General features: G+C 34.6%; 1 protein-coding gene across 20 annotated transcripts in view; it reads right to left on the bottom strand.

Moving 5' to 3' along the window:
• Positions 1-17126, bottom strand: part of RIMS1 (regulating synaptic membrane exocytosis 1) — a 198220-nt gene that overhangs the window by 81784 nt on the left and 99310 nt on the right. For 9 of the 20 annotated variants that reach the window (XR_004253073.1, XM_032184167.1, XM_032184166.1 and 6 more), the window contains 4 exons: positions 14859-14936; positions 12749-12820; positions 7362-7474; positions 1998-2027 (listed from right to left, as the gene is read on the bottom strand). Coding sequence is in view for 19 of the 20 variants with exons in the window: in XM_032184167.1 (XP_032040058.1) it covers positions 1998-2027; positions 7362-7474; positions 12749-12820; positions 14859-14936 (293 nt within the window). In the remaining variant the exon portion in view is untranslated. Of the gene's footprint in view, positions 1-1997; positions 2028-2987; positions 4693-7361; positions 7475-12748; positions 12821-14858; positions 14937-17126 lie in introns of those variants that run through there. The other 11 variants (XM_032184180.1, XM_032184179.1, XM_032184170.1 and 8 more) reach the window with 4 other exon arrangements.

Here is a 17126-nt window from a genome sequence, read left to right on the forward strand (position 1 = left end):
AACAAACAAACCAATTTTGAAATCATGAGCAGATGGATGTTTTGAAATGTAAGGTTAGTAACACTGAAAAATCAATTTGTTTTTAAGATATAGAACTTGTTACCACTTCTCTACATATATGAGTTTAAAAAGCATGTATCGGCTACACATTGTAGATAGGGAGGGAGATGTCCTGCAGCAGCTCTTGTCCCTCTACCTGACTAGAAAGTATTGTGGCTTCTGTAAGCTGGTGTGCAGGGGTGTGTTCATATTTGTAGTAAACTCATTCCTTCAATAACTATGTCTTTTGCCATATAACATCCTGTAATCCCCCATCTCCATCTCCCACTCACCAACTTTCCCTTCTTTGTATCTCTTATACTGTGCTGGGGAGAGTCAGAGGTGACGGGGGCTACTAATGTAACTTCAGGTTGTGCATGGTCCCCCAGAACTGACACCACTCCACTTCCCCAGCAACTCATCTGCCCAACTTTTTTCTGCCTTTGGGCTGCGTCTGCATTCAGCCCTATGCTCCTGTGAGCCAGAGGAACCCAGGTGCCCAGAGATCCCACTACCTTCTACACACTGCCAAAACTTGGGCCAAATCCATCCAAATCCTTTGGAAACCTGAGCTTTCACAAACCTCTTATGGGCATGTTCTAGTTTCTCTGTATAAAATCAATTGTTTTAAACAACAAAACATCCACTGCGGTCCAAATCACAGAGCAAGGTTTGTGAACTTGAAAGAATCACAAATAATAAACTGACATAATCAATTTGTATTGTTCTGTTTGAAAGAAATACAGATACTTAAGAAATGAAAAATAACAGAAATAAATTACAAAATTAACCATTCTTAGGACTTTAAGACATTTCATAGTAAATACTTAACACTGCAACATAATCTGCAATTGATTTTACTTAATTTAAACACTATTTCTTTTTCACTTTATTTTTTATGTTATTGTGAAAACATATTCCCCAGTACTGTCTTGGATGTTAGAATTCATAACTAGTAAAACAGCTGCTGTATTGTACCCAAGGAAGTATGAACACATGAATGGGATCCATCCTTTCACAATGTAAAAAAGTTGTAGTAGATATTCTGTTTCAAGTTGAACACATAATTTGTCTTTGGCCCACCAAAGACTGTATTGAGATCAGAATTTCCCCAAATCTGAAGGACTCAGCTAGAATTTAGCAAAGGTTAATCTGATGTATCAGTGTTATTGCAGTATTGTGCTGTTAACATGAAAATTGATTAAATTGTTCTTTTTTCTCTCCGAGGTTCATTCTGACTTTGAGATGACTCCTACTTTTGGAAAAAAAAATAAAAATGGAACCTCTCTGCAACATGCCTTGGTGGGGATGTGACAGGCTGTATTTCTCACTTCATGGCATAGCCTTGTTAGCGCTCACTGACTCACTGATACCAGCACATGCTAGGGGAAATTCATAAGAGGTCAAAGCTATGCCCATGCAGGCTGTCTGCCTGCCCACAGAAACCTGCCCTACAACACCCCCAGCTTTCTGAGTGTCAAGGGCTTGTCATGCAAATACAATACAGCTCATGTTGAACTAACTTGTCTTCAGAATGTCTCTGCCTAGGAAGGACAGTTTCTGGCCATCAATACCTTCAACTGTTCCTAAGCCCCGACCTATGAAACATCCTTCACAGATGCAAAGAGCTATGGCTGCATCATTACAATTGTATTAGAACCAGCTGTTGTGCTGATGAACTTTAAATCAATCATGCAGCTTCTGAGCCATGTGAAGTGCTATGACTACGTCTGGTAAGCCTAGCATATCACATTTCTATGGGAAAATCAGAAATCACAAAAGAAATGACTTTCAGATTCTAAAGAGGGATAACAGATAGCATATAGAAACTTAAGAAACATCCTTTTCACCTGTTAAATACTGTTAACTAAATACTATATACTGACATGGAATATATTAAGAGAAAAGCCAGTATAAACAGTTGCCAAACATTTGTAAAAAATCACATAAATATTTACCTTTTGTGGAAGAGTTAAAATTCTCTTGTTCTTCAATGAATTAAATGCACGGAATGATGGGAACAGAAAAAGAAATCAGCAAATTTAAAGTTAGATAAAGAAATGTGTTACATGTGACAATGGCATGTACAGTAGGCAGTACTCCAACATATGTAAAAGTAATGTAGAAAATTAAAATGATAAACTATGACAAATAAAGCCTATGACTTTTTCTTTAAAATTAACAGGAACAATGAAGTTACTGAGATTCAGATTGTGGACTCTTTAAATATTCCACTAAAGCAGTATTACAAATGTTACAAATGACATAAAATCTTAACATTGCTTTAAGTATCATTCTAACTCCTGAACCACTTCTAGATTCTGAAGACTTTTCTGTAATACTGAGTGTGACAAATTTATTTTCTGTTAACTGATAGCATAAAAGATTATGAGGCTTGAATTAATTTTCAAGAGTTAGCAATGCTAAGAGAAAAGTCCTCTATGAGGGTAAAGATTCCACAAGCTGCCTCAAAATATGCAGTGCCACCTAAGAATTTCAAAATAAAACAAGAAATATGAAGACAAAACAAACAATACTAAAAGACTAAAAACTAAATCTTTTTCTTTTGTCATTCAATGATGGATCTAAAAAATGGTTTTAACTGCAAGGGTTTGATCTTATACCATTATTCAAGCCAGACTCTCACTGCAACGACATTTCAATGATCAAGTACATATACATTGAATAGTTTTCTCTAGTTATATTTAAAGATCTTAATTAAATATAAAAAGATATTTGCAACTCTAATCCATTATTTCACAACACACTGATTTTCCATATGAAATTCTGATTCTTTTTTTGTTAAAAGGAACACTGGACATGAAAACATTTAACTCCTGTACGTTGTAACTACCACTGAAGATTTGTACATATATTTATATACATATTATGCATATGCACTTTATAAAAGTAATCCCCCTTCATTACCAATAATCCCCATTCATTACCAATAGAGACTTCAGTGCAGCTTTCCTTCATGAAACAGCAGCACACACACATGCATGCACTTCAACCTGCATACAGGCTATGTACAAGGGTTACGCAGCTTTTTCTGACATGGGCCAACATACAGCAACACTTAGTGCTGGTCACAGCTTCATTTTTCTAAAGGTCACTGCGTAAGGCCTGTTGCTGTAAACAGGTGTCACTGAAAACATACAAACACACTGGTTCAGTTATGTTTACAGATACTCTTTTTATGTAAATAGGCTGCTTTTTATCATAATCCTTACTGTCATTAAATGATTTCTGAAACATGAAACCACACTGTTGAGGCTAAAAAAATGAAACCATGCTGTGAAGAGTCAAATAGAAGAATACACAGGGAGAAAGACCTGCTTTGCTTGAGTTAGCTCATTTTTATACTACAAACCATCATCACACATTTAGCTTGTTGGTTCATAGACTTCAATAGCACATAGCATGTCTGTTCTTCTTCACATGTAATATTTCTGAATATTATCCCTAGTAACATCTACTGTAGTGCAGAAAAATGCTATAGAGCTTCAGGCATTATTCATGATTAACCGTTACACAGAAGTGTAGAGGCCCACCCTATCCAAGTGAAAATTACTGTGAGCTTTGATTGGTGCTATGACAGAGAATCAACTAGTACATATATCACAGAAATATGCTTTGTATAAAGGTATCATTTAAAAACCATGCAACAATGTTGTTGTATAAACAGCCAAAAAATAAAGTCAACGCAGAATTCCCGCCCCACAACTTTCTTAAGTGACTTGCACAGTTCCACTCAAATATGATGCAAATAAGAAATACTGATGCAAATCTCTTACAGTTTGGCACAAGATGACATGGAGAGCACAGCATTGCCCTTATAACTTAGATTTTCACTGCTTTAGTCACTGAACCAAAATATCTTCATTATTAGGTCATTTTATGAAATTGCAAGATAAAGCATAGAAATAAATAATGCTTGTTAAGTAGCACAAGTTAAGGTAATGACTACTGAATTGTGACTTTTAGAAAACACACAGAGACACACCTACACCAAACTAACCTTCATATTCAAGAATCACAAGACCTTTAGTTGCAATAACATCCCACTGTGTTTTATACTCTGGGAATTACTGCTGACAGGGTTGCAAAGGAAACACATATAGTCATACATTCCTTGAACATCATTGGGATTAAAATAAAAATCATGTAGTCCAAAAACCACAGGAGCATAGGCTCCTGTAACTGCTTTAAAGAGTCTGTATATACTGAAGCTGCTAAAAATATTAGTTAGCTAGAACCATTCCAACTGAAAGTACCTAGCATGTTTTTAATATTTTCCAAACTAGTCAGCAGCCTTTAGAACCACTAAGAAGCTTGAGTTTGTTGTTGTTATTGGTTTATTTGTTTTTGTGAGTGTGTGTAATTATGCTATTTTGAGGTTTTAATGAAAAGATAATCCTTAGACTGGACTTTTTTCTCTACTTAAGATTTTTCTCTGCTCCTGATCAGTCGTACTTATCTCTAACAGAATTGATACCATTATTTCTGTTTCTTCTGTAAGATTTTCTTCTATGTGGTCTTTTATACAGTGGAACTACTGACAGGGACCTACTGAAACAAGTCACAAGTTGACTTTTTATGATACTCAAACCAAGGGATAATTAAGAGAACGTTATTTGATAGAAACAATGAAACCGTTTCATTCTAAACTTTATAATGAAAAAAAAAAAAAAAAAAAGAATGCTTAAGATTCAGTGTCAGTCCTAGAAGAAGCCTCATTGGCATGGATATTATCACTTAAGATAGAAAACAAAAAATCACACTTCCTTTTGACAAAAAACCACAACCACTCTCTTGCTTCTTCATTAACTCTCATTTTTTTCCAAAATGATAGTTTCAAAGAGTAATAAGATTACTGGATTCCTCTATGCCTCTTGACTATGTAAATAGAAAAAAGAAGGAAAAGGAAAAAAGGAGGAAAAGGAAGAAGGAAAAAGGAAAAAGGAAGAAGGAAAAGGAAAAGGAAACTACACAATTTACTACACAAATTATACCTTATATCATACCAGATTTCCTTGAAACACAGGATGTCAATACTGACCAGCAGTAAATAGTTTAAATTAAGAAAATGCAAAAATTTTGAAATGCTTCTTCCTATAACATTTGTGGGTTGCAATAAATTTTGGCATCATGTATACCTGTAGTGACTGTGAATTTGAGTCATTAAGTCACAATTCAGTTCCAAGTATAGTTAGTGAGACTCTTTCACAGACAGATATATTTGGATTCAATCCTACATTAGCATAAAATAACTTCTAGCCACTCCATTTAACTCATTTGATAGGGATTGAAAAGGTGAAAGTGCCATCAAAATTTGATACTGTAAACCAGAGCAAATATTATGTTTTTAAAGCGGAATTTACTTTCCTGCAGCAGCTTAAAGTTTATACACACTGCTATTCTTATTTCAGAAGATGCTTTCAGAAGCATTTTAAAATTATTTTATAAAATCTTTTAACTTTGTTCAAGCTGAGAAGGGAAGTACTAAAGTGTTAAACATGGGTAAAATTAGAAAACCTTCCTTTCAAATGGACAAGCCAGTCAGACAAAACCAAAATACTAATTAGAGAGGAAAATCTCTTTAGCCTTCAATTCCATGTGCAGTAATATGGCCATATTGACATAGGCAGTATGATAAATAACAACAAAGTAAATGATATGTCATATCCTACTTGTTCATTTTCTACATAAGACGCAAGCATGTGAACCACAAATGTAAATAAGAGTTCAGTGAAACAGCATTACTTTACAAATATTCACAGCATTGACAAGTTTCTAAACCAACCTTCTGTTTAAAGTTCACTTTTTCTTTGCTCTTCTGCATACAACACATCTCTGCTAATTTTTATGTCAAGTTCTACTTTCATTTCCAACATCTTTAACAAAACATAAACTAGCATTTTATTCTCAATGCACTAGTTACCAAGAACAGCTGAAAAATAACAGGAGTACCCACAGTAAAGCCAACATAAATTAAAAGCTGATTCATCATGATATATTGTACCAAGTTCTGGAACTGCAGAAGAAACATGAAAGAAGTTTAAAATTCAGCTCTCATTACATTTCCCTAAAGAGCTCCCAAACTACTCATATGTAGAAATAAAAAATGGAAATGCAGTTTGTAACTAGTTTATAATCCAGAAAGTCCTTAGTTAACTATGAAATGTAATGAGAAGACTTAAATGTAAAGTTTAAATAATAATAAAATAAAGAATGAAACCTATTGTACTAAATTATTGATCATTCAGAATAACCACATGTATAAAAAAAGAACACATTATTTGAAAGTGTAGTATGCCATCACAACTCAAGCCAATAAAATTAATGCAAGCTGATTGTATGTTAATGCAAGCTGTTGTACCTCATACAAAAATGTATGGTAATCTAACATGATAAAAAGGTCATGGTCAGTAGCATTATCTGTTTACGAAAGATGTCTGTCAACAGTTCTATAAGGCACTACAACACATCGTCAGCAGAAGCATTACTTTCATTTCTACATAGAATTAAAATGTGCAGTATATGGCAACCTCAGTTGTTGCTTGTATTCAATGAGAAAACAGGGTTTTTAAAGACAGAAGTAAACCTGAATGTACACATATTACCCACTGTGGAATTAAAACTAATTTAATTTTACCATAATAGCTCATACTCTGTGTGCAGCATGTTGCTAGAAAAGGAAACAGCAATATTTATACCTATTTGATATTTGAAAAGAACATCATCTACAGCCACTAGGTCTACACGGTCTTTTTCAAAAAAGAGCAGCACTCATTGCCTGAGCAGTTTATTCTTATGAATGAAAAAGCTGATGACCTGTGCCTTCACATTTCTTGTGGTGATTGCTTTTATTCTTTCAGACTCACTGAATCTGTCTCACTCCAGAAGGTATGTTTGTTAATATGATATTTGTTTATCATTAATCTATGTTAACAATGCACATCAATTAATATAAACCACAAAATAATACATTAATAACACTGTCAAAATGTTGTCAAAATCTTTGCCTCTGATTTCATTGTCTGAATACAAACTAGATGTGCCCATGGAAACCACCACAGCTCTAACAGAAATTTTAAAGTAGACAAATATAAAAAGCTACTAGAAAATTAAGGCAATTAAACCATGTGTCCACCAGTTAAAAATCTTCTGGACTTTGCAGACTACAAATATGCTTTCATTCTCTTCTCTTTGGCAGAATTACAGCTTTTAACATGTAGTTATGAAAGCAGACTTCAAGTAAAGTAAAGAAAGGTAAAAAATCAAAGAGTTAGAGCTATCATACGCTCATTATTTGATACCTTGCTCTATACTGCCACTTCTTACTGGAACTTGCGGTAGCTGTCTTCCCCTGCGACTGCTGAAGGACGTGTCTGCAGGAGGAGACTGTGTGGGACTTCCTTGTTGATGTATTCTGCAGATGAAATGAACATAAAAGTGAAATAACCCAAAGAAAGAGAATTCATATAGTCTAAATTTTTAAACACATATTGAATTGCATATAGAGAAGATGGGGTTGAGGAAGTTTGCATTTGGTGTATGCCATATGCATGTATTCAGGTCTGGATAACTAGCAAACTCACATGGCTTCACCTGTATCTTCTCTAACTGCCTTCAACTAAGGACAAAAATTTTCCATCTTTTTTTGCTGTCGTTGTTTTAAAAAGTTCTACTCAAAAACCACTGAACTAAAAGCAGTTTTCTAAGATCCATTTATGACTACGACTCACAATTTGGGAGTATAACTGTTCTCCTGCACTGACACAAAGACAATCCAAAATGCCACAAAATGCCATTTTACTAACTTCCGTGTTCCCTTTGAGCTGATGCACTAATTTGCACAAGGCCACAGAGAACTGGACAACAAGCATCTAATGTCTTGGGATAATGTGTTATTTTCCCCTGAACATAAACAAACAAACAAACAAACAAAAACACAGCCTTGGTATTTGTGTGTGTGAGACAGAAATTGTGCGTATGTGCATGCATGTGCTCACAGCCCAAGATTTTTAATACTCTTACCTAAGCAAATATTCTAACCACCTTAACTTTGGCTAAATTCTATCTACCACTATTTCAGAGCACCTTGGCTACATGGCTTCTTACACACACATACAGCACCTTTAACACATCAAGCACCTTTGGAACACTGGTAAATTTGCATTTAAAAGCAATAGGGCCCCTCCTAATAATTAGGGAACAAGTTTAAGAAAGCAAAGCAAAGGTGATAAGGAGGAGATTGCTGAGAGGGACAACTTTCTAATTCAACATCCTTGCCAGTTATCACACTCACTGGAGTGCATAATCACAGTTTATCTGCTATGCTAAGTGTACAGGTAGGTAACTTGCAATTTTAAGTGACACATTCATAGAAAATCAAAATACTGGTAGCTTTCACACTACGTAGATCAACCGACTTTCCCTTTGAGAGTTAGAAGTGAGAGAAGGATGTGATTTCCTGCACAGTGTTCAAGCAAAATACTTTGATAATTTTCAGATGGATATGAAACAAAACACAACAATGGAGGGATGAAACAGCCAACTTTTTTTGCATAGCTATTTAAGATCAACGGGAAGAAGTACCATCTGGATGGTGAAGATAGGCAGCATAAAGGATATGGGAGAAGTGTAAATACCATGAAGAGAGGATAATCTACAGTGCCAGAATGAGTGAACGCGCCATGTATGCTCAGGAAAGTACAACACCACACTGACACCTGGGAGGCAGAACATGAAAGCTGTGCTGGACATGTAATAGCAACCTTGTCAGAAGTGGAGAAGGTGGCGCCGACCCTCTGGGCACTAGGTGATGTACAGAGCATAAGGGTCTGATACTAGAGTGCTCACTCGACCTTGAGCGAGTGTGATGTTTTCCCCTAATGACTGGCTGTTCAGTCGTTCGTGGGGCTGGAAGTCCCCTTCTAGAAAGACATGGTAGCAGACCCCTAAAACATCAGGGCCAAAAAGAAACCGTTCAGTTGTTAGCTCCAGGCACACCGTCCCATGCCCCCCTCCACCAAAGAACATTGCAAACCCTGGCTGCAGGGCCATTGCGCACATTTCAGACTGAAGTTATCAATTCAGATTATAAATCCATTTCCAAAAGGATAAACTGCAGAACACTCACTGCTGCAGATACACAACCCCTTGCTTGTGGAACTGCTGAACTGCACTGAATACAGCAGAAATCTGGCCAAGAACTCTAGCTGCATCTCAAGCAGTGAACACAAGCTAACAACACTTAGATAAAAAGTACTAGCACAGAGTAAGCTAGTACTCCATGTATCTTTCTGCAGTGAGACCCAACATAGAAATAGAGTTCTGAAGAAACACTGATGAAAGCATCATTAAAATATTCAGTAAAATTATTAATCACATTAGTATAATTAGCAGCATAATTATTGGCAGTTTAATAATTGCATATGTTGCAAGTATAAGATAATCTGAAACATTTCAGGCTTGGAGAGTGACAAAGTCAATTTCTTACTGTGCCCTTCTTATTATTGCTGGGCTTCCCAACAATGCAGCATTTTGTAAATGATAATACTGTATCCATTATTTCAGAAATTACCATAAAGCCATCTCGTGATAGCATTTCACTGTTTGGTTTGTTTTTTAATTTCTCCAGACATATGAAATGCCCCTGCACACACCCAGCACATCTTTCACACAAAACGCAGAGTAACCAAGGGACTGTCTAGTTCATAAAACTATCATACATTTATAAATTATCCTTAAAAAAATAAAATAAAATAAAATAAAATAAAATAAAATAAAATAAATAAAATAAAATAAAATAAAATAAAATAATAAAAATAAAAATAAAAATGTATATGAGACAACATTTATGCAGATGTCTACACCAAGGATAAAAAGCAGATCTGGTTTCAAAGCCAGTGGCAGCTTATATGGAAGTCCAGTCACAGTGCTACAAAAATAGGATTCTGTTCCCTTTATTATATGCTCTCTTAAACCCTAACACTTCCTAAACTTCACTCCTGGCTTGCCCTGGCAGTAACAGAAACACTCTTACAGAGATTCCCTGCTTCTAAGAGATGCTTAAGATGACGGCGATGAGCTGAGTCCTGAAAAGGCCTGCTTGGTCCAAATGTCAATGTAATCCCTGATGGTCTAGCAGAAAGATCAGCTGCTGAAGAGAAGAAGTCTACACTGATTAGGAGAATGAGAGAAAGAGGAACCAGCATGGGAGACAAAACCTGGTGTGTGGCTTAAGGAATGAGACAGAAATTAAAAAGTATGGAGAGAAGGGGAATTAGGGATAGAAAAATTGAGAGAGAAATGACACCTGGTGAGCAGTAAGATTGCAGCAAACACATCTGCATGTATCTCATTGACTGCTCCTCCCAGAGGAAGGTAACACAGCAAACAGCCAACCTATAACTCAGTTGGTGATGGACCACAGAGAAATCCTACAGGTTCCAGCTCTGCCTTCCCACAAGGAAACTCAAGTTTTCTTCTCTTTAGACTGATGTCTCAATGGCATGAATTTAAAAAACAAAACAATCCGACAAGAAAGCAAACACACATCCTTCCACATAAAAAACTATGAAGAAAAACTAAAACTAAGAGAGCATTGCCAATCCAGCAAGCTTTTGACACAAGGTCCTATGTAATATCTTGCATGTACAGATAAATACTGTACCTGAGGTAATGAATAACATCAGGTAAATTACCACTACCTGATAACTTGGAATTCTCTTGTAACTAATCAATACAAAATGGGAAAAGAATTTATCTCAGCACAGGAATGACTAAAGTTCCAATCCATTAAATCCTCAAATGCATGTGACATTTAGCATTACAATTATAAGAGGCTTTGAAATACCCTGTGAAACAACTCTTGAAAATTCACAGCTAGGCTGGTCATTTAAATCAAATAAACACACTGCTCATGTCTAAAAAACCTATTTCATAAACATAACTACACGCTTAGAGGTAGAGCCCATTTGCTGTTAAAGCAAACACCTCACAGTTCCTACCATCAGCAGTAGCTGAAATTTAATTTTCAATATTATAATTCACACCAGCCATACAATGAGATTAGTGAAAAGAACATTTGTTTTAGTGAGGTGTATGTTTTTTAATCTATGCAAGGATCTTGACATCTGAAGAAAATGCCCTCAGTTTACACACTGAAATAAATATCAGGTTTGAAATGTAAACACTTACTGATACACTGATTCCTCCAATCTCATATGTCACAGGATTTCCTTTCCTACTCTTCCACTGTCTCTCAGACTCTCTGCTCTTTCCTTTGCCACCATTTTCTTCTTTATAATCTTACATTTTCTTTTCCTTCCTTATTCCATATGTTCCTATATTTTCCATTTAATGTTTACATTCCCATTTTCCCTCTCACTTACTTCATATCCCTCTCCTACCTCATTCTCCTTTCAAGCCTCTTGCCAACACATTTAACTGTACAATTTGTATGGTTATCAACAACTGTGAGGCCATTGCAACCTCAGCCCCAAGGGCTTCCCTTACTCTTCAGAGGACAGAAGGAAAAATAAAATAGAAAAAAAATGCTGGTTGAAACACAGCAAGGATTTCAGCCGTTAAGTCAGGGGATGTCTCTGGTGTAAACTGAAATAGAAACTGGGCTGTTGAAACAAGGGTAACCATTGCTTTTAGATTAGGAACAATAACCTGATCCTTGAAACAACAATATAAAATAAAAGTTGTGAATTTATTTTCTAGATAATGTGCATTTTCTTCAAAACCAGAAGTGTCTCTGTGTTCATAGAAGCTTTTCAACCCTCACAATGTAAACAGATGTGTTCCTCTGCTCATCAAGATAACGTAGGTCTGCTTCTAGCAAAGGCAGAATCTCAGTCCTCCTCACTGCTCTTAGTTCAGCCAACACATGGGCTTAACTAGATAAACTCATAATTAAGTATGTATTCTTATTTTTCCCACTTTTTTTTTTTCTTAAAAAAATAACAACCTTTTACTACTAATGCATGCACAGGCAAATGCAATGGTAGAGAAGGTAAACCCTCAGTGTTCTTATTAACTTTATGTAATGACAGCTTGCATTTTTTTTCAATGGGTATTTAAATGTGGAATTTAGCAATTTTATATTATAGAGTAAAACTACTATATTGGAATATAGATGTCTTTCCCCGGGTAAAATGCACATATGAAACTGTTATTTGTATGCATATGTGGTTTCAGTTGCACTGTAGTTGTTAATTAACATTAGTACACTGTGCCTTGCGGTTACTTATTCTTCATTTGCCATTTGATAAGAGACCTCTTGAATTACTAATCTGCTTATATATTTTCTCAACTTTAAAGTTATTTTAAAATAGACAAGACTTCTGAAAAAAAATCTGTGGTAAAACAAAAAGGGATTAGTACCACAATAATAAAACATTCTGTGTATGTCCAAGTTTCATCTTACAGAAATCAAGACAGTGGCAATGGGTCTCATATTTTTCATTACTAAATGTATGCACAGACAGTCTTTACCAGAAAAATGTCATATGTAGAGCAACACAGGAAGTAGTGATAATAATATAGATAATATAAATAATATTTTAAATTAAGGCAACATAGCTTTTGGTACACAGCTTTTGCTTTAACAGTAGTATTAGTTGTATATTATGTACACCAGAATCAATTCAGTCATAACAGGTGTTTATTAATCATTCATCAATCCTACCTTTCTGTTTCAGTTGTGGAGCCTTTCCTAGTTTGTTTTTGGCTGCTATATCTTTCCACTTTTCTGGACTGCCTGTAAAATGACATGTCAGAAAAGAAATAAACAAAGAAGAAAAAGAATACAAAAAATATGAAGATTACATATTTACTAATGTATTGCAAAGGTAATAACAGTAACATTTGACAGATGGAAAAGTGACAACAAATTTTTTCATGAACAGGCTGGTGAGCTTGGGGTTTAATGCACAAGGCTCTGATTAGCTTTGACTGAGCTGATGGTATGAAGGTTATGAGGTACCAAAATAGGGAGACATCATTAATCTTGACTGCATATGCAGCTAGCTCCCATTTTACAGCCCCTATCTGATTAGGCACAATGGGTCTTTCTTGACAGTAAGAAAAACAAACGCAGTGTAGACAACAGGAAAAAAAAAAGTTGCAGAAAGGACAAGTAATATTAAAATACAAACTTTAAAAATTGGTTTTAAATCTAAATTTCAAAATCAAAACAAATACTGCATCATATCAGATTTAACTAATACTGTCAAGTTATTAATAAAAACTTGGCTTATCAAAAATTTCATTCTATTAAAAATTGTTAAAGATTTTGAGAAATGGTTTAAAACTTTTATTTATTTATTTATTTAATCGATGCAAATAAGTTAAAAGTTTATTTCATTTCCTTAATTAGGTCATGGAAATCTCAGCAAGTCCTCTGTGTTCCAAAATTTCCATTACTATCTATGTTAATACAAGCATTTACACATTAAAATTTACAATTTGAATCTCTGATAATCATCAGTGTTTGTTAGTCTTTCAGAATAAAAGTGCATATGAAGTTTCAGGAGTGGCCAAAAAAGTGGAGTGATGATTACTCATTGTTAGATCAGAAACAATGACAAACCCCAACTTGAACATTACACAGGAAAGATGACAAAGAAACATGTAAGAAACTCACAATCATATAATCAACCTCTATACCTAGACATAAAAAAATTACTGTGGGCAAAAAAAAGTAGGTAAAAATAATATTAAAGAATAAAGATTTAATTTTAAACCTCAGTGGTTATGAAGACTAACCCAGTGTATGAACTGGAAGATACCTCAACAGTTGTAGTATCAAGTTATACCCAAAGAATATAATCACAGTGTATTTTCACTGTAATATTTGATTACTATTATATTGTGACACAGTATGAATCGTTGTATGAAGCAAAAACTGCACAAAAATAAAAAGACTTTCCTCAAACAGCTTTCTCTAGATTTTTTTTTTTTTTCTGGAGTATACTCCCTGTACTTTCTTCTTTTTTCTTTACCACATCGAGTACAAGGTGGATACAAAGGGAAACACACATTAAATGCTGCAGATTTGACTAAGACATAAGGTGAGCGAAGTATTTGAATTTATGTTTAGATCCACCGAAGGCAGCATGATCTCCCAAACGATGGCTTGTCACTTTTTCTTTGGTTTGTTAGGGGACTTATTTTCCCCTTACTCCTTTACGTCACTTGCTTAGACTGTGGCATTAAGTGAAATGGAGAAAAAGTGACTACTCTTTGTAGTATGGAAAAGCCAAGGGTAGAAATTGCTGTGCTGTGAAAAGTGGCAAAGTAATAAACAGTAGGGAGCCCAACATCATTATTTCTCTGTTCACTGTGCTGTCACTGCAAGCAGCACACATTAGAAATATGTTTAAAATAATATCTTCCTTTCTGTTTCCTTCCCCTTGCTAAGATGATGCTGTTTGCATTCTGTATAGCTCAACAGCATGCTACAGCACGTGCAGTAGTGACTCAGCTTGAGCTCTATCTGGACACCAGTGGGTACATATTTACAGACAGTTGTACTTCCATGCCTATATAAAATGCTCAGAGTGCACTGAGGATAAAAAGGACATGTATGTCATATTCAAATTTACCTCTTAAATGTAGTTTAAATGGAATGAAATATTATCTATGAACAATACATGCATACCATGTACTTAAATATATAAAGAGAAAAAAACCTATGTGAAAGTATTAAACAGAGCATATGAAGAAGATACTCGCAGTGTGTAACTATAACCAATACCTCATTTACTTGGAACTATGATTTGAGTAAATAAGGATACCTCTGTGCTGCTCCAGGTTTAGCACTTAGGTGGTCTACACTGTCCTGTTTTGGAATGCAAGACTCCAGCGTCCTTGTTCTTCACAAAATTTGGAAACATGGATGTGAATTTGGACAGAATGAGCAGAAACAGAGAGATGGTCACATGCAGTGAAGGTGGAGACATGCAGTCAAATACATAAACCAAAAGCATTAAGGCACTATCTTCTTGGTAAGGCTGTATTTCTCACTTCCCTTTCTGCTGACTTAATCCATGCACTTTAAAAGACTTTTAAAATAATTTTGAGACATGATATTAGAATAATTAGATATTAGAAACTAAGATGCAATTAAGTAAAGAATGAGAGTCACAACACATTTTTAAAAAGCATGTATGCATTACACAGTGAACAGGAACGCTGCTGCTTAACAGCTGACATTATCCTTCCTGAGAATAAATTTACAGTATGATACATTAAACTAATATATAAACCTATATACATCTTCCCCTTAGGAGTTTGTAATAAAAAAAAAAAAAAAAAAAAAAAAAAAAGATATTTTGCTATTACATTATAAAATTCTCCTGAAAACACAAGCAAATTTCATATATGTTGATATTCTATTACCAACTGTTCTACTACAGTCACAAGTAACAATAATAATTCAATAGTAAATGCAGAATAACTTAGCAATTTAAAAAAATCAAATTGTGTCCAGGATATTTTTTAATTCCTATGTTATTTTCATTTCTGTTGAAGCCGTTAAAGAACATCTGAATGTGTTCACAGCTTTTAATTTGGCATAGAAATTATTAGCATGTTGGTTTATTACTAGCTTGCTATGGAATATATCACACAAAACATTTTCTTTTTCTTGATCAATATAAGAGTAAACTCAGCAAAATTTGCAGTGTACTAATAATCTAGGGTACATATTAAATTTGCATGTATACTTCCAAAATGTTGAGCAAATGCTAAAACTCCTCTTAAAGTCCTAAATGTACCAAATGTCATAACAAATCACTGATCAATAAATCATTACTCTATACACAGACAAGAACAATAGATATATTATATATACAGAAAAGCTATTCACAGTTCATGTGCAAAAGACACATGAGCCTCAAAACATTTATTGTTGTTGAGTATAAACAAAATCTACAGACAGAAATGCAATAATATTCCTATCAAAATGAAAAATTACTATTCCTAGAGTGTCAAAATGACATTTTTATTATAAAAAAAAAAAGCCTGAAGTCATCAAAAATGTCACATTCAATAGTTCCTGATTTTCCTAAAGATTTCTGAAAGGCTGGATCTACGTGGTATGTGAACTGGGAGGTCACAACTGCTCTCAAATCTTGGCAGCTCATAACACTTGTTCCTAGCACTTCAGTTCATGTCTTGCAAGACTGATTCCATGATTTAAGTGGTACAGTGTTGCTGAAAGGATAGGAAATAATCATCCAGGACAAATTAGCCTGCCATTGGCAGTGCACAGCACACACAAGTTCTCTTTATGAATGTACCAGAAGTACCAGCCTGCTGCTTCAAGATGTACTCTTGTACATGCGTGCAACAGCTAAACCTACTTCTAATGAATTATTATTATATCATGATTATTTCTTGTATATATATGAGAAATAATTTCTAAAAGGCTTATTTTATCTTGTTTTTATGCTGAATTAATACAAAGACTTCTCAAAAAGAACAATCTGAATAAAATTCCCACCTACCATTAAATGCTCAACTCTCATTCTCCTTGTTTTTAACTCTACTTATGATTTCACAGTCTCACAGTTCTCCAGTTACCAGAGTCTTTCACTTTAGAGAGACTTTCAAATTCTATTTTCTAGTATAAAAACAAACAAACAAACAAAAAATCCTAACAATAAAGCTGGCAAATTCAAACCAAAAGCTATTCTATAAAAGGTCAAGAAAAACACAATACTAACCAAACACTTGCTAACTCTTAACACTAAAATACAAGTATAACATCTTTTCAAGGTATATCGTGTCACTTTTTCAGATACAGAAAGTGAATGATTTCCAGAATAACAATAATCTTGCCAAGATCTTTACTAAAATTTATATCATGAATAATTTTCAATAGATACCATGCTGTGAATACTGAATTTAAATGACCAAAATTAGAAATAATGCATGTCATATGTTTAAGAAATGTACTCAGGAATAGATCTTGATAGCACCCTATATGCAAATTGGACCAGTTTGTAAGATAATTCTGGAATGTACTCAAATGAAGTGTAAGATGACATCTGTCAAAGTCA

Source organism: Aythya fuligula, chromosome 3 (assembly GCF_009819795.1).
Source record: "Aythya fuligula isolate bAytFul2 chromosome 3, bAytFul2.pri, whole genome shotgun sequence".
Classification (NCBI taxonomy): Eukaryota; Metazoa; Chordata; class Aves; order Anseriformes; family Anatidae; genus Aythya; species Aythya fuligula.